This window comes from Mus caroli, unplaced genomic scaffold (genome assembly GCF_978045245.1).
Source record: "Mus caroli unplaced genomic scaffold, Mus_caroli_1 scaffold_1, whole genome shotgun sequence".
Classification (NCBI taxonomy): domain Eukaryota; kingdom Metazoa; phylum Chordata; class Mammalia; order Rodentia; family Muridae; genus Mus; species Mus caroli.
The window spans coordinates 165,829,445-165,855,140 of record NW_028227256.1 but is presented as its reverse complement, the minus strand read 5'-3'; the positions used below and the strand labels follow the sequence as shown (position 1 = coordinate 165,855,140).

Below are 25,696 nucleotides of genomic sequence, written 5' to 3'. Positions count from 1 at the left end.
ACATCTGTCTTCCTGGTGTCAATTTAATCAACTGTAAAATTGGGAATTTGATAGAGAGAGAACTCCTAGCTCTGGGCAAATGGATATCTACAGAGTCTCCAATAGAGTCACAGAATTATCATGTTATATCTGCTAATATAAATACTATACAATCATAGCATAAAAGGGGGGAAATGTCATTATGATCCTACCATCCCAATACAATGGTGCTCACTGTCCATGAATCTTTCTGACGTACACACATACACAATTAATAGTTTAATAGTTTGATTTATTTTAACAAGTACTTTAAAGCTTGTTAAGCTCAACCTGACCAGTGTTACAGTTCAGAAGGTACAGTTGATGATTTTCTTCCGAACTGTGCTGAACATTTTCTTTGTTTTCCCTTGACCCTCAGCCGCAAAATAATACCCCTCTTTCTTCATCTTGTCAGGAGGTGAGGCTTCATGGTCTTCTCGCCTATGTAGAGAGAAGTATTCATTCTTAGAGGCATTATTAACTCTTGGGGGAACATCAGGATGTTTTCTGTGATGTTTTTGCATCACTACAGGACTCTATTCGTGTTTCACCAGAGAAAAGGAGATAGTTGCTTGTTTGGTCCCCGTTGGTTGACAGCCTTTACTGACCTCCAAGAGGATCAGGAGGCAATATTTGTCATCCATCCTTTTAGCAATGGAGGCAACAAACAATCAAACAGACAAACAAAACAAGATGCAGAGGAATGAATTTGGACTCAAGAATGTGTAGATAGTGTCCTGGGCTTGAGACTCACAAGCTGTGAGTCTGGAACAAGTTAATGTCCTTAGGCTCCATTTGTAGGTCTTCATCTCTAAGGCATGGACCATAATAATTAATTCATAGAGTGGTCATAAGGATTAAAGAATCTAATGTAAGAGGCTGCTATAAAATTAGCTACCTTTTTCCTTAAACAGTGGTATTCTAAACAAGTTACACCATTAAACTCTTGCTAATATTTACAGTAGAGAGTTTTTTTTTCCCTACATTACATGAATGAAAAACTAACTTCAATTTTTGGTGCCTGATGAGCCATCTCTGGAGTCATTGAAGTCCAGTCCTTTCTCTTCTCTTCCTATTTTCAGCTGGTTAGCTGCTCACTGAGATCTTGCCAGAGGGTGGGGAAAAGAAATAAAAATGGAAATTGGTCAATTTGACTCTTTGATAGCAGTCCTGATGAACGATCTGAGTGGAAGATGCTAACATTGCGAATTAAACTGGAGTTTTGTCTTCTTTCCAGGATATGTCAAGAACCTACTGATCCTCACAAGAACCTACTGTCTCTCTTCTCTTGACTGAAAACAAAAGTCTTCTTCTACCTGAACCGTGGCCTGACTTCTGGAAGAATGCATATGGACTTTCGAAGAAGTCAGAGGATATCTGCTGGCCACTTGTATCAGACAAAACAAGCCTGGTGAGCAGGGAGCTAGCAGATGTTGTAACCAGATGATTGGTACATCGACAGAGTCCCAAAGCAATAACCACTATTCTTTCTCTTCTCCACTAATCCAGCAATCAAATAATCACTCTTAAGCATTTACTGTGTACCACAATATAATATAAAATGTGGTGAGTAGCTAGATATATAAGGTAATCTCTCAACTCTCAAAAGAAGTAATGCATTTACAAAGTAAGAGTTATGCATGTGACAAGACAACTAATCACCTAGGGGAGAGAACATGGTTGCAGGTATTGCATCTCCCACATGTCAGTCACTGTGGGAGGGGTTGCACATGTATTATTTTTGACTAATCCCTACCACATCTCCAAGAGGAATTCCTATCCTCTAATAAATGATGAAAATTGAGAGTCCGAAATATTTAGTAACTTGCCCATGGCCACATAGATAAAAAAGCCTAGAGCCTATTTTCAGGCTTAGATGTACCTAACTAACTCCATAGTCTATGCTTCGTTACTAACCCAGACCTGCCAGTGAGAGAAGACAGAGCTCAAAGACATCATTTAGTGCAGCTAAGCCAAGACAGAACTCTAAAATGTTTATCAGCAAAATTTGTTTTACCTGGCCCATTGATTGGTTTGGAAACTAGTTCTAGCCAGAAGATAAATGCCTAGCTACTACAGACAGAAATGAGGGACTAGAAGTGACCACATGGTAGTCTCAGTGCCGCCACCATTTATGTGTGTTCATCTGAGCAAGTTGCTTCCCTCTTCTAGGATCTTGTGCCATCTTTGGTGACATAGGGCATTTCCCCCTTGTCTAATGTCACACTCTGTCACTAGGCATCTCTATGGTAATAACAAGGTCTACAATAAAGCAGGCCCGAGTTTGAATCCTGGCTCCATCCTCAAGCCTTGGGCTGTTGGGCAAGTCATGTATACAACAGAGATAATAATACTACCTCAGGGTCTCTGCCCTTATTGTTCATTCTCCTTGGAACAGTTCCCAGTTGTCCATAAGGTCACCTGTAGATCTCCTTCCAGTCTTACTCAAGTTACCCACTAGCTAGGGCTCCCTCGGTCTCTAACCTTGCAAATGACATTTGCCATTTCCTATTTTCTTTCCTCATGCTCTTATTTTCCTTAATGCTGAACACCTAACATTCTATATAGAGCACTCGATTATCTTATTTATTGCCTGTGCCCATCTTCTTACTTCTAGAATGTAAGCTCTATATGGGCAGGATTTTTTTGTATTCTTTACTGCTGTACCCCCAGTTTCTAGAATGAATTAGGTGCTTAATAAATATTTCTTGCATAAATGAATGCTCATTGTGAGGATCATTTGAGTCAAGGGTTTTGCATGGGACCTGTCACACGGTAGACACATGGATGTTATCTATGTGGCTGGCAGTTGTCGTTTTATTATTCTACCTAATCTCAATACCATGTGTTCTCTTTCCCTTCCAGATGACCCAAGGTTAATTAGCCTTCTGACTTCTTTAGTGAATTTTAAAGTCCATTTCTGAGATTTTTTCAAATAAAAGAGGCTATAGTCTTTGTGACAGAAATAAGGAGAAAGGCTTGCAAGGCAGAGTACCTTCCCTTCCCAGACACAAAGGCACGTCACATGAGTAGAAATTCCAGAAAGCATATTTCTGGTGCACAAGAAAGAATTTTCATAGAATTGAATGTTAACAGAGGGAGTAAGTTATTTCAAGAGAGAGGAAGCTGCTTACACCTGGAGGTCTCCTTAGAAGCTAGGAAATTGTATCTTACAGATCTAGAGTACAATTATAGTGGGTGACAAGGTTGGAGTTCAGCCAAAGGAAAGCACTCTCTGAGATCAATGGAGATGGCTAGTAAAATGTGGCATCCCTAGGAAACAAGACAAATGGGTAGCCAATAAAAGTTTGTTCAATGTACATAATCAAATAAATCAAAGATAGATGATCAAGAGGCTAAGACTATCATTGCAATGAAAAATCAAGACATATTCCTCAGCTCCTAGACTCTAATCATAAAGGTCTCCAGTGGAAAAGCCCTTCATGTCTTAGAGATTAGAAACCATGTCCCATGATGGTTCAAAAAAGTTTTTGGGCATTTACTCAGATGGCTATCGACTTGGAGAAAGAAGATGGCTTAAATATTTGAAGGATTGATTAGCACACGCCTAATGTTGACACGCACATCTGGAACACAGAGAGTTAGTTATCATAGTCTTGTTCTTAGGGAAGGATCGTACTATGCCCGTTGTGTGCATTTTTTTCACAGTGAATCCACAGGCTTCCCAGATACACATCATAAGAGAGATCCCTGGATGGTGGAATAAAAACTACTATGTGTAGCTAAGTAGACCAAGTGCAAGCTTCTGAAACCTTTCTTTCTCCAACCTCCACCTCTCTACCAAAAGAGTAAATTAAAGGCATTCTAGAATAAACCAAACAAACCACTACTTACAAACCTGAGCAATGTCAGGGTGGCCATTTCCAGTACATTTTCATTTATCTCACCAGTGTGGTGCCTAGAGAATGCTAGTTGTACACTACTGCAGAGACATGAATCTTTGCTCAAGCAAGTGATAATAGGCCTAGTTGCAACCGCTGTGATGAGTTTAGAATCTTTGCAAAGGCATATAACACAGCCCCAGTGTGTACGAGGCCGCCTCTCACATCCTAAATTACTTATTTTCTGTGGTATGAAGAAGGATAAGAGTTTGTATTCCCATGGCATAGACAAAATGTGTATTTGTGATCTTGCCCTGAGCCATGTGAATTCTTCTACTTTTTTAGTTTCTTGGAGGCTAAAGAGACTGAGACTGGCCATTCCAAAGAATGTTACACTCATCCATGACATTAATAAAGTTGTGTTAAGAAGTACCGGGCATGAGCAAATACGCTGGGGATTTTTCATATAATAAATGCACTTTCAGAGGCAGGAGATGAAATTTATGAATATCCAAAACCCTAGAACAGCACCGAAGTGTGGTGGTGTTGGGGCGTGTTAAGGCTTCCCTTCCAAAGATAGTAGCTGATTATGTCAAATCCTGCTTCCTGCCACTGGGAAGAAATAGCAATGCCTAACAACTTTCCCTGAGTCCTGGAAGTCGGTTCCACAGGGAATACTGCTCTGACTGTCACCGAGTAACATGGAAGACTGCAGCTTTGAGTGAACCCTAGAACTATAAAGGGCTGCATAAAGGTTTTGAATTACTATGAAAAGAACTCTGCAAATTGGACCATGTGACACAGCAGTCCCTGTGATGTAATAGGCACCTCTGGTGGGGAAAGATGCTCTGTGGGGCTATGGTATGCCACAACAAAAGTGTCATAATGTAAACCCAGTGTTTTTGGAACAGAAGCATGCCATTCATACCAGAGAATTGTATTCCACTTGAAAAAAAGACTAACTACCACAGGAACCTGAGAGATGGAGTGACTGACCAAGGGATACCAAATGACCATGAGGCCAGACATTCCATTATAAGTTACGTTAATTCAGAATCACCAAATTTTAAAGTACAGTAGACTTGTGTGGTGGACCTATTGTCAATTTCTAAGGCAGAGTGTTATAAACAAGATTAGCAAAGGCTCTCCGGACACAGTCTGCTGCATGACTGGGTAACTCAGCCAATTTATTCTCCTAGTGCCACAGTAGTGTGTCTCCATTAGCTCATACATCTGAATACTTGAAGGATCCCTAACGATGAGCTGAGTGGGAAGGCTGAGCTTTGTATATGGTTGCAGATCTCAAGTGGCTAACACTGGTACTGCTCTCGCTTAGTGCTCTGCAACACACTGATGAGGGGAACTCCTCCCAATAAACAGAGCACGGAGGAATCCAGAGCTCCTATTTTGTGTGGTAATAGAAGTGAACAGAAGAGAAAGGAAAGAAGAGATGGATAGAGAGGAGGAGGAAGAAGAAGAAGAGAAGAAAGACAGAGAGATGGAGAGACAGAAAGAGGCACAGAGACAGATGGACAGAGAACCTGCTTCTTGGCATTGGCTCTGTTGGGAATGTGAAAATAAAGACACTTAAAAGCAAAAAGCGAAGACAGGCTCTGGAAAAGATGTGTGTGTGTGTGAGTGTATGTGTGTGTATGTATATGCACATATGTATGTGTGAGCACATGTGTGTATATGTATGAGTGCATGTATGTATGTGTATGAGTGCAATGTGTGTGTGTATGCATGTGTGTGTGTGTGTGTAGACACAAAGTAAAGATCTTAGCATCACTTAACCAGTTCCCTAAGAGTTTCCACCATAGACAATGCACGAAACAATCAGGTAGACAAAACAACCCAGAAGCCTGCTCTTTGGTTGGCTGTCTGGGTGCTGATACAATGGGTACATCAATGGAATAAAGGGCCCACTTACCTCACTCAGCAAAAATGACATATTTATTTCCATTGAGCAAAGAGAAAAACTTCATCCTCCCCTCAGGTGATCCCAATGGGGTACCATCCCTGAAGGAAACACAGCTGCTGGTAGCAACCTGGCATCCTGAGATCCCTTCTACCTTGGAAGAAAAAGCAACCAGATGAAATGGGATCTGCAGACAGTCCACATTTGAATTTGTCATCCCATGCCTGTAAGTCTTCAGCTATAGTCACTCTGAGGGCTTCAAGTGGCAAGGCTTCTACATGATATTTTATTGGACCAAAACTCATGTTATATTGTAGCAAAGAAGAGTTAACAGCAAGCAAACAACTGTGGAATTTGTTTTTCCTAGCACATTCAGATAGTCAGTAGGGAAAGGCTCTCTCTCTCTCTCTCTCTCTCTCTCTCTCTCTTTCTCGCCGTGTGTGTGTGTGTGTGTGTGTGTGTGTTGCATTCACATGAGTGTACAGGTGTGCTTGCATGCCTATGCACACTTGGGGAGGCCAGAGCCCAGCATCACATATCATATACATCCAGTGTCTTCCTCTATTGTTCTCTGCTATATCACCTTGAGATTGGGCTTTTTTTTTTTTCGGTTAATAGGGATGTGTTCTCAGGTTCTCTTGTTTCCAGAGCAAGTACTTGCACCTGATGTCACTGCCAAGGGTAAAAGGAGTCCTGGAAGTCAACGTCAGCTTAGAAATGATACCTTGCAGTAATAGAGCACTGTTTCTAGGCTCCTGCATATTTTATAAAGCAGTAATTCTCAGTCTGTGGGTTGCAACCCTTTGGGGATCAAACGACTTTCCACGGGTGTTGCCTAAGGCCACTGGAAAACACAGGTATTTGCAGTACAATTCCTATCAGTAGCAAAATTACATATTTGAGGTAGCAACAAAAATAATGTTGTGGTTAGGGGTCACCACAACAATGAGGAACTATATTAAAGGGTCACAGCATGGTAAAGGCTGAGAACCACTGTTATAAAGCAATAGCTTTGTATGATACGGTGTCCTTGATGTATAGAGTACATGAATTAAAAACCACAGCATAGGGGGCAGAGTAGCCCCATTTCTGTTACTCCAAGGGACCTATTTTAGGGATTTGGACACCCTATTCCCATGATGCTAGTCTGTGTTCATGTGGAAGACCATTTCCATATGAAATGGATGTGGAAGAAAGGATGTCTTCAATAGAAGATACAGAAAGGCCCCTTGAACAACCAGCTATGGGTGCTGTTGGAGTCTTTTTGACTCATGACTACAGGAATCCAGAAATCAAGGTAGTGAGACAGGGTTTCTGACCTAGATTAAAAGCCAGTGCTGCTGCTACTGGTTGGAGCAAACCAGAAAATGGGTGACCTCCTGGTGGTTCTGGTCACTTTGTCCTTCTCAAACACAGATGCAGCACGTACTCTCTTACTCACAAAACATAGCCATAACCACAAACACCCCAGAAAATCACATTTCTTTCACGTCAAAAGGATGAGGACACTGGAGGAGGGGAGCGGAACTTACTGTAACCAGAATGAAATCGTTTATACAGAACCTCCAATTAGCTGGTGTTCTCCTCCAGGGTCCCTTAGGGCTCTCTCACAGATGGGCTCTTGTGATGATCTCATGTCAGCTTGGCTAGGTTACAGACTGCCCATACATTCGGTTCATCATTTCTGAGTGCACCTGTGAGGGTTTTCAGAAAAGACATGTGTTCGGCAGTAGTCTGGGTAAAACAGAAAGCCTTCTCCAGGATGGGTGGGTCGCAGCTCACCCATTGGAGATTCGAGAAGGGCAGAATGTCTCTGCTGTGAGCTGGAGCTGAGATGTAAGTCTTATTTTGCTCTGCCCCGGTGTTGGAATTGGCATCATCAAGAAACCTTGGCTGTTAGGGTTTAAATGGGCTGAGAGCTTGTATCATCCATTCCTTAAGTTTCACACCATCAGATCTAACTGAAACTATACCTTTGAGTGTCTTGAAACTCAGGCTTGCAGAAAAAGGCTCAAACAATTCATTATAACAAATGCTTGCTACAATGGAATCCATTGGTTTTATTTCACTGGAGAATCTGCCTAGTGTACGAGGCAAAGACTATAGGATCAGCCTCAGTAAAAGCTACACATACTACATATTTATGTGTGTGTGCATATTCATGTCAGTGTATTGGTCCATGTAGGTGTGCACATGTGCATGCACATGTGCTTGAACACACATGTCAAGGCCACGAGGCACGCTTGAGCATCTTCCTCAGCTGCCCTCAACCTTGGGTTTTTTTGAGACAGGCTCTCTCACTGAATCCAGAGCTCATGGACTCAACTAAAACTGACTGGACAGTGAGCGCTAGGGATCTGTCTGTCTCTGCCTGCCCCACATCCCCAGAGTGGAGTTACAGATGCAGGTTCCCACACCCAGATTTCCATGAGTGCTGGAGATCTGAACTCAGGGCCAATGAATGCTTATGCAACAAACTGTAGTCATCTGAGAGGAGAGAACCTCAGCTGAGAAAATGCACCACTTAAGATCAGGCTGTAGGCAAGCCTGTAGAGTATTTTCTTAGTTAGTGATTGATTGGAGAAGGCCCAGCCCACTGTGGGTGGTACCACTCCTTGGCCTTACTCTCCTAGGAGATGTGTCAGCACAGTACAGCGTGTCTGGTGATGCTTGCCCTGTTGCTGTTTCTTTCTCTTTTTATATGAACTGTCATTCTTTCCAACAGCAGGTGTCCCTTCTGGCCTCAAGGTGAGCAAGCATAGAGTAGACCCTATTAAATTTCATTCCTGCATCTTCAGTGGGTTCCCGAAGTCTTTTTAAAAAAAGTCTTCCTCAGAGGAGGTGGGAACAGGACGTAAAGGGATGAATGGGGTGCTTGCCATTTGAATCATTTCATCCTTTTGATTATTCAGCTGCTATACAGATGCCTCTTTGGGCGCTATTATGGAAGTTATCTCTGCTGTCCATAAGAAAGGAATGAAACTTTCAGGTTCAGAATAAAAGCTTCTATTTTACATGTTCAAATAATAAAAAAAACAGGGAGTCCCACAAATGACAAGAGATCAGAAACCTATACCATGGACTTCTTGGATATACATTAAGCTTGCCTTAGAGGAACAGATTAAAAAGCTGAGATTGACAGCTACAAACTTCCTCCGTGTCGGCCTCAATAAAACCCCAACCACTGTCCACATCTAAGTCCCACACAGTCCTGAACCACCGGACACATATTTCCAAGTACTGGGATATGAGAGCTGGGTGTGACTTTCTCTGCCTGGTTAATTGGTGTGGGGTACAATAATGGTGAGGCTGTGAGATCTGCCTGGCTCCAGCATTCCTTCCCCGTGGGAGCTGATAAAGCCCCTCCCTTGGTGGATGTTCATTGTCAGCTGCACTTTTATTTTGGAAAGATGACCTTTACAACACTATAGGGCCTTGTTGGCTCCTTAGCATATGGGTTATTGTCACTCTTCACTGAAGAGAAACACACACAGGGACAGGGACAGACACAGGCAGACAGACAGACAGACAGACACACACACACACACACACACACACACACACACGCACACACAGTGTTACTCACACAATTGTCAGCCTTCCAGAATCTCTTGGGGCTGACAGAATTAACTATAAACGTGCTTTTCGGGAACAGTTGAACTGGGATTCTAGAAATCGGGTGAAGGCCAAGAGTTGGGCAAAACAGGTGCTGCAGGTGCATCTGCAGCCATCCTGGGGTTCACTGCATCGAGCCTGCTGTGCTTGCAAATCATACTTTGAACTTCAAAAAAATGTTTCTTCTGACTAAACTATCTCTGGCTTATATACCTAATGTGAAAGTCAATTTGCATATAAGGGAGAGCCAGGGAGCTTAAGTCAAAGGTGACAGCCCATTAATAAGTTGGGGGAGTATGGGTCTACCACTCCCAGAAGATCTCCATCAGATGAGACTCAGAGTCAGAAGAAAGGTGGGGGGAGGGGAGAAATGAAAACATCCACAAAAACTGCAGAATGAATGAATGAATGATTGGATGGATGGATGAATAGATGATAGATAGATAGATAGATAGATAGATAGATAGATAGATAGATAGGATAGGGAATTTGCCAGGGTTTAACCCCAAATCTGATCTATCCCAGGTCTTGTAGGGTTCTGTCTAGTTAAAAGACATTCTGTCTTCAAGGAAGAATTTTCTCTCTCAGCACTTGGAAGGCTGAGGCTAGACAATTTCCTTGAGTTTGGGGCCAGCCTGGGCTACTGTCAGACCATGCTTCGAGAAGGGAAGGGAAGAGAAAGGAAGGAAAAAGAAGAGAGGATGAGGCAAAGAGGGAAGTGAAAGGAGAGAAATGTCTATCAACGCATGTTTGTGTGTTTGTTTGTTTGTGATTTGGGCTACTTTCCTGTGAAAACAGAATTGAATGGGACACCAGCTCATTTCATCCAGTCCTCTTATGTAAAGGATGAATGGCTTGGTATTTCTTTGTCTATGTTTTGCACTCAGGACCTTGTTCAATCCTCACAACCTTCTGGTGGTCCTGTTACTCTGTCCCGTGGAGGAGGCCGCAGAATACTCCAGAGAGGCTGTAACTTTCTGAGTAGTGGTTTCAAGCTTGTGTCTTGGGTAGCCCAACTTTTAATCTAAGGTCTTTACATCCTAATCAGGGCTCCCCACCAACCACTGCATCATTGGGATAAAGGCTCTTACAGGTGATTGATGCTATCTATCTTTATGCATTTGTGATGACAGATGAGCTATGTAAAGATAGCCCTATAACCTTTTATATCTATATATAACCTATACTAACTTTTATTCTTGAAAAACTCTGCTATTGTACATAAAAATGTCTTCTTTATAATGCGGTAATGATAGCAAAGTGGGTATTTTATATGATTACTTGATGAAATGTAACATCGATGACTACATGACAGCCCTAAATAGTTCCTTAAAATTCTAAAGTCTGGGAACTGCCATGTATATTGTTTCTGGCAGCCCACAAAGATAAACGGGAGATTCCTGTAGCCATTCCACTCGTCACCCCATCATGCAGTCACCAACCCCAGGTCACTCAGCACCATCGTGGTAAGACCCTGCCCTCATAGAACCCATGACCAGTGTGGCTCAGCCAGAAACCTGCATACTCTTAGAATTCCCATAGAATACAGTGAAGGGCATCCCATGCAGGCTCAGGAAGTAGGAGAGCTTACTTGTCTCTGCATTTGTCCTGATATGTCAGGAGAGATTAAGGCAAGGGACTGAAAAGGTACCTAAGGTGCCCAAGTCTGTGCTCTGTGCTCTGTGCCCAAGTCTGTGGCTCCAGGTGAGAAGTGTCATGAAAAGAAAGATTTGGAGCCAGCAAGATGGCTCATAAGGCGAAGCCACTTGTTGCCAAACCTGACAACCTGAGTTGGATCTCAAAGACACATACAGTGAGAGAACAAAACCAACTTATGAACACACACATAGATAGATAGATAGATAGATAGATAGATAGATAGATAGATAGATAGATAGAATGCCATAAAAGGAACAGAAAGGTTGCCATAGCATTTATCAGACAAAATTCCAGGGCCACAACCTGGATGTTCGGTTTAATTAGTGGATATATAGTCGTAAGCAGGTTCCTATGTGAACCTGGCACTATTGTAACAATAAAATCATATACTATAGTACTATAGTCCTTCCTTGCCAGGGTTTTAGTTACCAGTGATCCCCTTCAGTTTGAAAATGTGCAACAAGACATTCCTACGCCACATTTAAAACTGTGCATCATTCTGAGTAGATCTGATACTATCAGGACATGAATCATCCCTTTGTCCAGTGTATCTGCCCTGTATATACTACCTGCCCGTTAGTACTCAGCTGTTTCAGTTGTCAGACTAACATGGCATCATAGAGCTTATACTTTAGTAGCATTTCTTCACTAAGCGATGGACTCAAAGTTCAAACACAGTGAGGAGCCCTTTCAGATATGCCAAAGAAGAGCATTGTCTACTCGAACTGTGAAAATTCTGCTTTTCATAAAAAGTGTAATTCTGGGGATGCAAGAATATTCAGGGAATTGTTGTTAATGTCTTATTCTGACTAACTTTTAAGTTCAACTGTAATAGGTGTAGACAACCAGAGAACGATGGCTGGTTAGACGGCTCAGTGGATAAAGTGTATGTACTGTGCCAAGGCTGATGAGCTGAGTTACATCAATGGAACCCAAAATGGCAGGGAGGGAGAGAGAGAAACAGAGACAGAGATATAGAAAGAGAGAGATAGAGATGACTTCTAAAAGTTGTCCTCTGACCTTCACATGGGCATGGTAGCATCTGTGCACCTGTGCATATGTATACATACACACACACACACACACACACTAATGAGCAAATAAACAGAAAGCTGAAGTGCAGGAAATACAGGCATCTACTTACAGTCTTGAAATACACCCCTCCCCACTGAGGAGAAACTGTTGCAAGATACACAAAGCACTTCAGCTTGCACACACCAAAAACTCACTGTTGGCTTCTGATTAATTTTCCTGCTTTGAGTCTAGGGCAGTAGTTCTCAACCTTCCTAATGCTGAGACCCTTAAATACAGTTCCTAATGTTGTCGTGATCCCCAACTATAAAAAATATTTTCATTGCTACTTCTTAACTGTAATTTTGCTACTGTTATGAATCGTAATGTAAATATCTGATATGCAGGATATCTTATATGTGACTCCTGTGAACGAGTTGTTCAACCTCCCTATCTGGGAAGGGTTCACTACCCACAGTTTGAGAACCACTGGTCAAGGGCTCCTGATTTTCGAAGTCTTTTTGGTAATGTTGTATCTTCCAGACAGGGAAAATGCTGCTTGTTGTCAAAGTCATAGTGACTAACTCAGAGTTTTCTAGGAGAGGACCCAAGGAGAGAACGATGGTTAAGCAATGGACATTCCAGACTCCACCGCACCCAGCCCGACTGGTGCTCTCCCAGCCTCTCTGACGTGCAGTTGGTGTATTCCTCTCGGGCAGAAGTCCATTCCTGGTGCCAGGCGTGGAGTAGGCATCAAAGCCTTTGCTGTCAGTGTTCATCTTTTCCCCACGAGCTGCACATCCAGTGTCACAGCTGACACCTGGGATGTCACATTGTGACATATGAGGCCGTGGGGTCAAGTGGGGCAGGGGTAGAGGCAGGGACTTGGTTATCACAGCCAGGTACATGTCAAAGCAAATTCTGCTCATGATTGGGCGTTGAGCCTGAACCTGGACCCAATCGGGATCAGAGTGATGGGCTGAAGTTAAGTGACAATGTTTGTCTGGCGAGGGCTTATCTGACAGGACATGCTCCCTGGCAGGGCTGGGGACGAGGGTGGGTATGAGGCAGCAGAGGTGTGTTATCTGCCTTTGGCTTGTTTCCACGTTTGTTGCTAGTGTGTGCTTGCTGACATTCGAGTGGATTCTATTTATGCAAATAGCCGACTTCGCTTTATTTTCCCCGTCCCCTACATGAGCACAGACCACTAACTGTCACAAAGGTTTCCTTCCACCGCGGTGACTAACAGCACGGTCACTCACCCAGCAACAAGGGAAAGGCCTGGCTGGGGAGGAAGACTGTTTAATATTGATGTGAGTCCTGAATAAATGTGGATTTGCTAGGCACCCACGGTGTTCCACAGTGAGGCTTTGAATCAGACCGACCCAGATCCACATTTCTGCACTAATACATAGTTTCATGGCCCTGGGCGACTTCGCTGAGCTTCTCTTGGCTCCTGTTTCTCCAGTCCCTAAAGTACTGGTGGAATACTATCTTTGATGTGGGAGAATTTTGATAATCAAATGGAAATGTGTCCAAAACAGTTTGTGGGAGGCCTAGTAAAATGTAATCTATGCTCTCCTCCCCACTGCCTTACCCCCCCAAACCTAATGCAGACTATGGGAGGAAGAGGAGGGGCATAGAAATTGATGGTGACAGTTTGTGTGTTTTGAAGAGTGTTCTTCCATTATCTTTTGGATGGCCTAGCTTTCTAGAACTTTCAAGCATTCCTAAGCTACAGATTGCAGCTGTTCATCAGTCAGGGTGAGTGGTTTCCTCCTGAATCTTTAACTTGCATTTAAAATTTACATAGCATTTGTACTGGCTGGTTTTGTGTGTCAGCTTGACACAAGCTGGAGTTATCACAGAGAAAGGAGCCTCCCTTGAGAAAATGCCTCCATTAGATCCAGCTGTAAGGCATTTTCTCAATTAGTGATCAAGGATGGGAGGGTCCATTGTGGGTGGTGCTATCCCTGGGTTGGTAGTCTTGGGTTCTATAAGAAAGCAAGCTGAACAAGCCAGGGGGAAGCAAGCCAGTAAGTAACATCATTCCATGGCCTCTGCATCAGCTCCTGCCTCCAGGTTCCTACCCTGTGTGAGTTCCACTCCTGACTTCCATTGGTGATGAACAGCAATGTGGATGTGTAAGCTGGATAAACCCTTTCCTCACCAACTTGCTTCTTGGTAATGATGTTTTGTGCAGGAATAGAAACCCTAAGATAGCATTTATTTTGTTTTTGCTTTTCTTTCTTTTATTCTTCCCTTCTTCTCTCCCTCCCTCCCTCCCTCCCTCCCTCCCTCCCTCCCTCCCTCCCTCCATCTCTTCCTTCCTCATTTGTCTTTTTTGTTAAGAGAAAGTAGGGCCTGCCCAGTACCTTCTATCCAACCTTGGCCTTGTACTTAGAAAATCTGATCCATCCTTATCTTTTTACCTAACCTTCATTCTTCTGAAAATTATCATGAAATTTTCCTTTTAAAACAAATGATTTCACCCGGCTGTAAATGATCATGCTGGCTCCTTATGTCTGTGTCTGTTCTTGAATGTTCATTCTCAAGTGGTAGGACAGGAATTCTTTTGTTGAGAAATAGTTAACTTCAGTAGATGTTGAGAATGATATTCTGGTTGTAAAAAGAATTAAGATACAGACTAAAGTATATGAAAGCTTTAGCAATATGTGTTGACCAACTTAAAGGATGGTAAGGAGAATCCTACCAGCCTGCCAGCAGGACTCTGGGATCAGAGAGTTTCAGGCCTTGGGGACACTGTGAGACACCACAACTCTTGAAGGATTTTGAGGGAAGAGGAGGCCCTGCCCTATAAGGAAATAGATTCCATCAATATGTGGCCTATGCTGTGTGACAGAGGTAGGGGATTGTCACTACATAACAGGAGTTACCTATATGCTGGATACAGAATGAAACTTTGTTAAGCTGCCTTGGGTTCCAGCTGGTAGGTGCCTGGTATTGCTTGAAGCTTTATCTGCATAGGGCGTGGTTTCCTGTCCTGAGCTTTCCAACAGTCCACAGGATAACTTCCTTGACAAAGACATTTGGGGATGTGTGTAGATTACTTATGGCTTAATTTGGGTACTTGGTTTTCCCATGACCTGTTACCTTAGCCCAGACTTAGAATTACAATGCTAATGCATGAGTCTGTGATTTTCCCAATCAGACATGGCATGATTACCTGTCACCATTTTGAGGTTAGCCATTACCTTGGCTGATGGCTACTCTAACTGTTGAGCAGTGCAGAGGTATGCAGGTGCATAACAACAGCTGTGAATATTGCCACACCTTAATAGGAGGAGGAAGAGTAGGGTCCCCTAAAGTCCTAAAAGGACTTTACTCCTTCTTGATCCACCCCCCTCCCCAGATGCAAGTGATCTTGAGAAACACTAGTGTTTATAGGAAGCAGGAGACATGCAGCTTGAAGCTGCACTGATTTCGTAAGCAAGAACTCCATGGACAAAGACAGTAGTGGTCATCACCTCGACAAGCCATGTCATCTGCACAAAGCCACTTTATCTCCCCTGTCTCTTCCTTCAGTGAAAGTTAGTAACTGATTGAGTCAAATATGGGTTCCATTTGGGGGAAAAAAAGAAAAAGGATAGAAAAGTGGAAAAGCACTAGCAATTGTTGTGAAAGCTGAGTGGCATCTGTGACATCCCACATCTCCCCAAATGTCATTTGGTTGGATTTGGATAGCTGAGCACTGCCAATGTTTGTGCCCTTCAGCAAATTCTATATTTGATTCTCTTATCCCAAGGGCTTTTGTGAAGCAGGGAGTATTGTGCTGGGAACAGAGCTGCAGTCAGTTTCCTTGTCATTATGCTGCAAAGTATGGCAAAACCCATGACGTACAGCAATGAACAGCAAAATGCATATCATACCGGAATAAAAAGAACCGGGATGCAAGAAGAGGGTGGGACTCAGAAGAAGAGGGTGGGGCTCAGTTTCTCACAACCCATCTAGTTCCTTTCAGTGTGTGAATTTAAAGAATCTTTATTTATTTATTTATTTATTTTTAACATTTCAGATATTGAGACTATCTTCAGGTTCTAACAATGCCACAGGAAAGGAACATTGGCTTTTTGTAATGTTAGGAGCTCTGGGGCAAATATAGGAGGAGAGAAAGGAGAATAAGAGGGAGGGAGGAAGGAAGGAAGGGGGAGAGTGAAAGAGGGAGAGGAGGAGGGGGAGGGGGAGAGGGAGCAGACATTTGGTATAATAAGCAGTTTATCAGTGTTTTTTTACTTACTTGAAATTTAGCGCATCTATAATCTCATGCTGGAGCAATGACTGAGGAGACTAGGGCCAATCTGAAGGATGCTTTTTGAAGGTTAATTCAAGATTTTGTTTCTCAACATGGTCTCATTATACAGCCCCGACTGGCCTGGAACTTAAATGTGTAGAGTAGGCTGGCCTCAAAGTCACACAGATTCATCTGCAAGCCTCTGCCTCCCAAGTGCTGGGATTTTACAAGGAGAATTTTTCAGGGATAAGACTAAACCTTGTCTTCTTTCCCCTATCTTTACCTCATGTACAAGATGCCTGTGGTAGAAACCAGGGGCTTTATCCTCTACATCTTCCAACCTCTATCAATACCACATCCAAGTTGTCAACAAATCCTGTTAACCAAAACTGCAAAATAGTAATGGTATTGATTTCTGTGTGTCTTCATTAATGGGCCCCTCCTCATAGTCTCCTATCAGACTCTGAAAATTCCTCAATGACTTCCTTTGTCTTCGACATAAAATTCATAGTCCTTATCATGGGGTATACATTTCCAGTCTTGGATCTGACCCTCTGTCAGTATCCTTTACCCACATCCTCAACACATGAAGACATATATGAAGCTTGACATGCTTGCTAGCAACCTGGATGGTTTCCTCCCTTTTATCTTCTCCTGTGCTGTTCCTTAACTGCCAGACTTATTTCTTTCTGTCAAGAGCAAACCAAATGTCATTTTCCCTTGTACCTAGTTAAATGTCCTCTCCCTCCAAATCAGGCCCCTCCTCCATGCTTCTGTATTAACTGGCACATAGCACTTTTAAAGCAGCGTGGGCATTCTACTCTAGTTGTGCATTTACATATCTGATACCTCATCTCTGTCATGTGAAGCAGAAATCCCCTTCGCCAGTGAGTTCCAAACAGATGATCTGTGACACATTTCGAAGAAGTGGAGCAAAGAATTGGAATGAAGGACTTAAAGAGAAAAACAAAATAAACATTAAAGACTTCTTGTGTCTCTTTTACTTTTGAATATTGAAAATTTTCAAGTCCCAATTTTTGAATAGATGCTCAAATTCCTTCAAAGAAATCAGAGAAGAATGCTAAGATGATGTGATGCACTAGACACTTTTTTGGTTGCTGTCATAAAACAACCTGACCCAAAGCAGCTTAGAGGAGAAAGGGTTTATTTTGGCTTGCAGTTCTTGAAGAACAGTCCATTAAGGCAAGGAAGACACAGCAATGTTGGGAGCTATTAAGACAACACAATTGTCCTGATCTCTGAATTGGGCCTCTCCCCCCCCACCCCGAGAAGAAAAGGGGGTCAAAAGTGGGCCACTGATGCACCGCTCCAAGAACAACCACAGATTGTTCCAGCCCTAAATCAGTGCTGGTTGTCCTGACCTCAAGATGTACCTGATACCTCCAAGTTCCTGCTCCCCCCACCCCCTGTAGTCTCCAAAAGAAAAATTTCCAGTGCCCCATCCCTCCTGCTGAGAAGTATTTCCTCTTTTTCTGCTGCCCCATCCCTCCTGCAGAGGTGCATTTCAGCTGCCCCATCCCTCCTGCTGAGGTGCATTTCCACTGCCCCATTCCTCCTGCTGAGAAGTACTTCCCCTTTTGCTTGTGCATTTAAACCTTGGGCCTGGCTAATACAGTGGGACCTTGATGCCACTCAGAATGTTTCTGTGTCGTTCCTGCACTTGGTCCTTGTCTCTCTCTATCCCCCCCATTTGGTTCTTAGGAGAAGGTCCCCTTGAGACCCTTAAATAACTGGACCTGCTGGATGGGTCACAGCAAGAGGCACACATGATGGCAGAAGCATGAGTCTAGCTGATCATATTTCATCCATGCAGAAAGCAGAGAGAAAGAGAACAGGAAGTGATGAGGTATTAAAAACCCTCAAAGCCCATCCAAGTGACAAGTCTCTGGCAAGGCTCTACCTCCTGATGGTTCCAGAACCTCCCCAGATAGCAACATCCACTGGGGACCAAGTGAACGCAAGGTATCTTTCTTATTCAAACCACCACACATAGTTGTACCATACAAAACACTTCATTGCCTTTACAATTGATTGTCTCTCAATAGGCTACATGAAACATATTGACTACACCTGCATCCTTCCTTAGACAACATGCTTACTCAACCATGTTCTGGAAGAAAGTTCACGATACCCTTGGATTAAGGATTTGGGAAGCCCAGAATGATTGCCATCTCCCTGCATGACATATGATCAGGACATTTTCTTTTTCTTTTTTTTTTTTTAATATTGGGTTATTTGGCTTGAGGACATTTTCTTTTACTTGATAAAACTAAGGTCAGATTAGAACACAAGATCCAGAGGAGGATGGTTCTAGGTTAAAATTCAACTTTGCCACTACAAAGGTGATACTTTCCAAAGTCAGCTAACATGCATGGCCATCATTTTCTTCACCCAGAAATGATTATTGCAAGGATCGAATAAAACTAAATGTGTAGGAAATTCTCCAAATAGAATTTGGTCCAGCAGATGCATGCATAATACTGTTGTCATTATTGTTCTAACACGGGAAACCAGAAGACATCATTTCATAGACATCAAGTCCCAATCTGTGCAAAAAACCAAAGGGGATGGTGGCTTTTGATGATCTTTGGAATATAACACGCCAGCTTCCATGACTAAGATCTCACTGTATTTTATTCTAAATCAAATGCAGGTGTAGATTTTTTTTTCTATCTCATTGATTCTGATGTCATCAATATTATAATTCAGGGTTGTAAAATTTTGGCTGAGACCAACAATTCTGAAACTCACCAAACAACACTTCTTTAGAAGACATTAGCAAAGAAGGATGGATTTGGAAACAGAAAGAGAAGAAGAAAGCAAACCTGCCTGGGACCCAGCCTCTGGGAGATAAAGATGTTGGGAACTTGGCAAACACCCGTATGTAATAAGGAGTGATGGGGGAGAAAAGCTGACAGTTTCTGACATGTGACTTTCTACTGACCCAAACACTGCACTCGTCCTGAACATGAAGAGCTCTCAAGGTGACATCATGAACAGTCTCCAGTCCAGCAAGTAGCTCTCTTTCTTGTCCCACTTGCAAAGCCAGCTGCCCAGAGGGAAAGAAATTATTTAGAAGACCAGAGTTTTGCCTTGGAATGGAAATTGACAATACATTATTAAAGTCCCCTAACACCACTCACCACACCCATTCTGGCAACGAAAGTTGCCTCCAACGAAGCAAAGGCAATTTTCAGAGTAATGAAGAAAAGATGCTGTCCAAGTGAAGAGAAAGTATGAGAAAGAGTCCTCCACTAAAATGTCCCCGCAAAATGCTAATGATGGATCTATTAGGATAGTGGGACTGGACATAGTAACATAATTTATACTCCTCTTTAATTTATATGGAATTATATATTTTTTATTAAAAACCCAATTAAGTAAAATGTATATGCATTTTATGCATATTTTAAAAACTATATATAACAAGAATGATAAAAATCAGATAAATTTGTATTTAAGACCAAGAGTAATAAGAAGAAATTAGGAATTTACTGACTGTCCTTTAGTCATGCCACAGTGTACGGCTCCAGATAATCTCATGCATCTTATTTGCCCCGGGTGACAAATGGGAGGCCTGGGAATTTAACCCAGGTCTGTCTTGCTTTCAAAGGCCATGATTTTTCAGGGACAAAATTTTATCAAGTCATTTTTTTTGAAAAGTGTAGGTTCCTTTTTACATGGTTTCTTTAGGAAATACCCTATCAATTTCATGGTTGAAACACATCACAATCTATAGTTAAATTTTTCTCATTACCTTACCACAAACTGCCCTCCCATTGTATATGACATCATCTCTTGGTACATACAGGAGAGAGGGACAAGGATGTTCTGAGAAGACTCAAATCCACAGATGCTGGAGTCCCTTAGATAAAATGACATAATGTAGTTGTTGTTCTTTTTTTTTACATATATATTTTATTTGTCTGGTGTACGTGTATGTATGCTTCTGTGTTTAGATGTGTGTGAGTGCATGTCGGTGTCCACATGTATATAGAGAGCTGTGGTTGATCCTCAGAATCTTTCTCGATTGCCTCTCCATCACATTTTTTCTCAGTCAAACCCAGTGTGCTGAGCCTGGGTGCTGAGCCTACTTGATCCTGGTACCTCCTGTCTCTGCTTTCCCATGTTGGAAATATATATGGGTTATCAATCCTGTCTAGCATTTCTATGCATTCAAAAATTGGAACTGTGGTGGTCTTGTTTGGAAAACCATGGATTGAACCACTGAGCAACCTGGTAGGCCAGACTTCAGACAATCTCCTGATCACTTGGAGCACCTAATATAGCATAAATGCTGAGTAAATTGTTGTGCTGTACTGTTCAGAGAATAGGGGTGCAAAAAGTGCTCAGTACCGATGGGATGCTTTTCTGAAGGCTTGATATTTCAACTTGTTGAGTCCTCACCTGTAGAGCCCACCAACAAAGAGGGGCATCTCCATATCTAGTGAAGAAGTGATATTTACTCATTTTGTTGCTGCCTCTGTTTCCTCGGCTATAAACACACAGACAAAATAACAAGTACCTATAGAAAAAGGAGGTCCAGAACCCCTCTAGGCGACCACCTTTTCTGTTTCTGCATATCCTAGGATCCAGGCACAGGGAAAGGACAAGATGAAGAGAAGATATTCAGGTCATGGGTGCCACTGTACTTCTCATTGGCTACCTGGGCTGTTCACCTCATATCTCATCTGCCAAACTGCTGCCCTGTTACAGCCCTTCTTGTATGGTGACCCTAGCCCAGGACCTTCCTGAAGGACCCCCTATCTACAGAAATCACATTAATCCTTTTCAGACCACAGTATCAGTATAGATGAGTGCAACTGTTTTATTCTGTCTTTTTACTCCACCACTGGGCCTGGCCACAGCTGGTCACCAGCCCCCAGTTCTAGGGAAGAATAGACAATAGTAATCAATTTCATGTAAATCTTAAGAGAATCTTTCTCAGGATTTTTATGTTCCATGGAGATATAGTCCATGAGATTCCTCAATCCTGGAGCCTCCCCCAGCCTTGAGTGGGCTGAATCAGATCTTGTTTTTGCCACAGCCGGGTGGCTAGCCCACCTAGGGTGGAGTCCTCCAACCTAGGAAAAGTCTATTGTCTGCCACATCTGCAGCTTCCTGCAAGATGCTACTACCTGCTGAGCAGCCTGAACTTGTCCTGAAGAGATCCTGACAAGCCGCAAGATCCTGGCATAGTGGGGGATTGGTTCCCCCCTTTAAGTTCAGATTCAAAAAGTAAACATTGAGCCTTGATCAGAGAACTTTGTCTTGGCTTTTTATTTCTCTCACCATCCTTCCCATCCATCCCCAGCTTTCCAGGGACCCAGGAACCCATAGCTGCTGGTGGCTACATTGGAGTCCACCCACAGCTCCACACACACTAAATTCCAGTTGCATAGGGAAAGGCCCTTCAAATACCATCAGCCCCCTCAATCTTTCTTTCTCTTGAGTCCCAAATGACTTGGTTTGGGGAAGGACACTGACAGAATAGTCCTCCCACTTCCAGTCTGAAGACCTTTCAGATTACCTCTTCTTTTCATTACATAAACTATTTTATTAAGTCTTTGAGAATTTTACATATACAACTTATGTATTTTGATCATCTTTACCTCCCTAACTCTTCCTCCTAACTTCCCCCTAACCCGTGTCTCACCTCCTTCCTCCACCACCTTTATCTTTCTTTTTTTTAAATAACCCAGAGAGTACAATATGTTCTGCTCATATACTTAAGAACTTGGGGCTACCCACCAGAGTGTGGTCAGCTCACCAGGGACCATTCTCTTAAAGAAAACTACCTCTCTCTGACCAAGAGGCCACCAACTGCAATAGTGTCTCAGCTAGGAGTGGGGGCTCATGAGTGCCTCTCCTTCCCAGACTGGGATACTTATTAGTTTGGTGTTCTTTAGGTCTTCAGCAGGCAACCACAGTGTGAGTTCATGAGTAAAGTAGTCCTGTCATATCCAGAAGACAGTTTTTCCTAGTCCTTCCTGATCTCTGGCTCCTTATTTTTCTGCTCTGTCTTCCTGAGTTCTGGGAAGAAGAGTGTAATAGAAATGTCCCATTTCTGACTGAGCACCCTTCATTCATGTTCTCTTCACTTTGACCAGTTGTGGGTTTCAGCATTAGCCACCACACTTGATCTAAATCTTAAGTCACCAGTGCCATGCTCCAAAGCTAGTGCCTACTCTAGGGATACTGATTGTGTTGAGGGTGCAGATGGTTGCTGTCTTCTTTCAGTATGTTCGCTAGGAGCTCTGGGCCCTTTAAAGTGAGAGATACCTCCCAATCCTTGTTCTCAACAGAGCTAACATCCCAGATGATGAAAAAAGTCTCACTCTACATCATTTTACTTCAGAAATATAGTTTCTTTTAGCTCAAGAACTTTTCAAGAAAATGAAACAACATAATTTCAAAAACGGGGGCCAAGGCATAAAAACCATAGAAATTTTAGGCCTTAAAGGGATTTTAAAAATGACTGCTTTTTCATCATCTATGAGGAAAACAGGTTTCAGAAAGGGTAATTGACTTTCCCAAGGCAATGGACGTCTGTAAGAGCCCTTCAGGAACAGCGCTGGGTCCATCTCCAGATTCCACCATCCCTAAATTCATAGAAGCAGAGAACTTTTGTTCATTGTGAAGAAAATGCTTTCATGTTATCACTAGCCTTGTTTTTATTGTTGACGCATACTGAGAGACTTAGAACTGAACACTGTGATACTAAAATTACAGTATATTCACTAGGAACACCTTCAAATATGGAAACAGGAACTTTTACATATTTTGTTGTTTCTTGTTGTTGTTGTTGTTGTATTTGTTCTTAGTGTTTTGAGACAGTTTCACTGTGTACCTCTGTCTGTCCTAAACACAGTCTTCAGACCAGGCTGGCCTCAAACTCAGAGCTCCTCCGGCCTCTGCCGATCTAGTGCTGGCATTACAGGCATGTGCTGCCATGCTTGGCTTAATATTCTTGATTTTGCTTTCATGAGGAAGAGGTAAATGACATATAAATGAGTTGTTGTTACATACTACCCCAAAAAAGAACTTTCAGGATATGGCATGTCTTGATAAATTTGGCCAATGCAGTTTCTTCTCATCAAAAACCAGAAACACTGCAACTCCACATGTCCACAGTTCTTTGCCACTTACAAAGGGCTTCCTCACACAGCCCCTGAAGCTCTGCATTGAGAAGTAGGATTATGATAATGACCCTGAAGAACTGTGAATGCCTTTGAAATTCTCAAAGGAAAATGGGATTATGCTTGGTGTAATTTGGTGTTAAGTGATAACGCGTTTATCCCATATGTAATGTTGGCAGATGGACAACATTTCTCAGCTATGAAGAACATTCCAGTAACTGAGGTACTCAATTCCCAAGCCAATTCAGCCATTGACCTTTTTTTTTTCTAGTGGGACGACACTGTTGTGGAAGGGACAACTCTAGAAACTTTAGTACTTCCTTCCCCAGAGGACGCTGATAGACCAGAAGTAGATGTAAAGAATGAGTGCATTGTAACATGGTGGTTCCCATGACTATGGAGGCTGAGAAGTTCCGTGATCTTCCATCTGCAGAGTAATACGCTCTTTACTTTTACAGACTATTTGAGTCTGGGGTATCATTCTTTGGCAAATCATGAACCCTCACAACAGCCAGGAAACCAATAATAATACAGAGCCCAGACTAGTCTGAAGATGGAGATGTGGAGAAGATAAATATCCCAGCTCATACAGGCAGACAGAGCATATTCCACTGCTCTCCAGCCTCTTGACCTGCTCAGCCCTCACATCATCTGCTCTACACAGCCCACCTGTACAGATTGTAATTTCTTCTGGAAACATCTTTGTAGACATGGGTATAATAATGTTTAGTCAACTATCCAGGTAGCTCATGATCTGCTCAAGATGATATATAAAAGCAGCCATTCTGCCTTTCATCTATGATTAAAACAAAACCAGCAACAACAAAAACAAAAATAGACCTTGATTTCTGATGGTTCTCCATACAATCTTTAAATGTGAAATGGCTGAAGGTGGCCTGCTGCAGTGTTCCATAGCTCCTGTCAGTCATGTGAACAGCAGAGGAAAGTCCTGATGGTGCCTTACAGAGTGCTGGACTGTTGATCAAGGATGTTTGTGAGGCTGTGGGCCCAAGGAGGAGAGAAATGGGGGATATAATGACCCCATTTGTTTGTTTGTTTGTTTGTTGGTTGGTTGGTTGGTTGGTTGGTTGGTTGGTTAGTTGGTTTCTATTGTATGGCTTTTGTCTCTAGCAGAAAATTTCTATTTTCCTGAAAAGTAGGTCATTTCTGTTTTCTACATCATTTCCATTCCTGCGTCATTTCCCATTCCTGCGATGAGTCTTTTCCTGGTTCTACCACAAAGAAAGAGACAAATCTAGGCAACATCTGTTCCTGTGCCTATGCACCATGGTGAGGGATCCTGTTACTACACTGCCTTCTTACTCCGAGGCAGGGGAGGGGGTCCTATTGCAATTATTTCCATGTGTATGGCTAGAAAGACCCGACCCTTTCCATAGAGGGCCACACAGACACCTTTAGGACAGTACAAAACAAGATAGGAGGGGACACTGGGAGGGATACCTCAAATGCAGTATAAACCAAAATGCCTTCAGAGACAATGTCTCCCAGCTTTTGAACCACCCTTCTACACACAGAGTCTACAGAGCTTGCCAATAAGCAATGAAACCTTTGCTTGCTTTGCTCCAAACACTTTATCTTTTAACACCTTAACTGATTTAAAAAAAAAAAATTCCAATAGCCCAGCCGATGTCTTTGGTGGGTTAGTATATTTAAGGAAAACTTCTTCACTTATAATATTTTCAACTTGTGATGGGTATAATGGAGGAGTGTGATCCCTTGTAATTCACAAAATATTACTGTATCAAAAATTCTTAAGCTATATTCTAGAAAGTTATGCTAAGAAAATAACTCCATAAGCATGGAAGCCGCTGCACAAGGAGAGCAAGCGGTACTTGGTTTTCAATTTGAAGGAAGAACCTCAATGTCTAACAAAACAGGAAAGAATCCCAGAATATTATAAAACAATAAGATGGAATTCTCTGTAGTCAATAACGCTGAGATGCAGAAGACAGCTGAGTGACCTCTGATTGCATCTGTGCCTCTTGGTTTATTGAGGGATTCAAGACTTGATGGTAAAATCATCATATTGGTTTTCAAAGCTGCATTTCTGTAAGTTTGTATAAACTGGAAAGAATATTGCTTCACTTGTGCAACTCGGAAAGACCATCCAGTGCACATTAAGTCTATATGATCTTGGTTGAAGGAAGACATTTTGACAATGGAGACCACTGAGATGATGCAGGGGAAGGGAGAAGAGTTG

At 42.5% G+C, this 25,696-nt stretch overlaps 1 protein-coding gene across 2 annotated transcripts in view; it reads left to right on the top strand.

Moving 5' to 3' along the window:
- Pbx1 (PBX homeobox 1) overlaps window positions 1–1,677 on the top strand; it is a 312,214-nt gene extending 310,537 nt beyond the window's left edge. For both annotated transcript variants that reach the window (XM_029480163.2, XM_021158888.3), the window contains one exon: window positions 1,256–1,677. In XM_029480163.2, coding sequence (XP_029336023.1) covers window positions 1,256–1,276 — 21 coding nt within the window. In that variant the 3' untranslated portion in view covers window positions 1,277–1,677. The remainder of the gene's footprint in view (window positions 1–1,255) is intronic.
- Window positions 1,678–25,696: the final 24,019 nt, after the last annotated feature.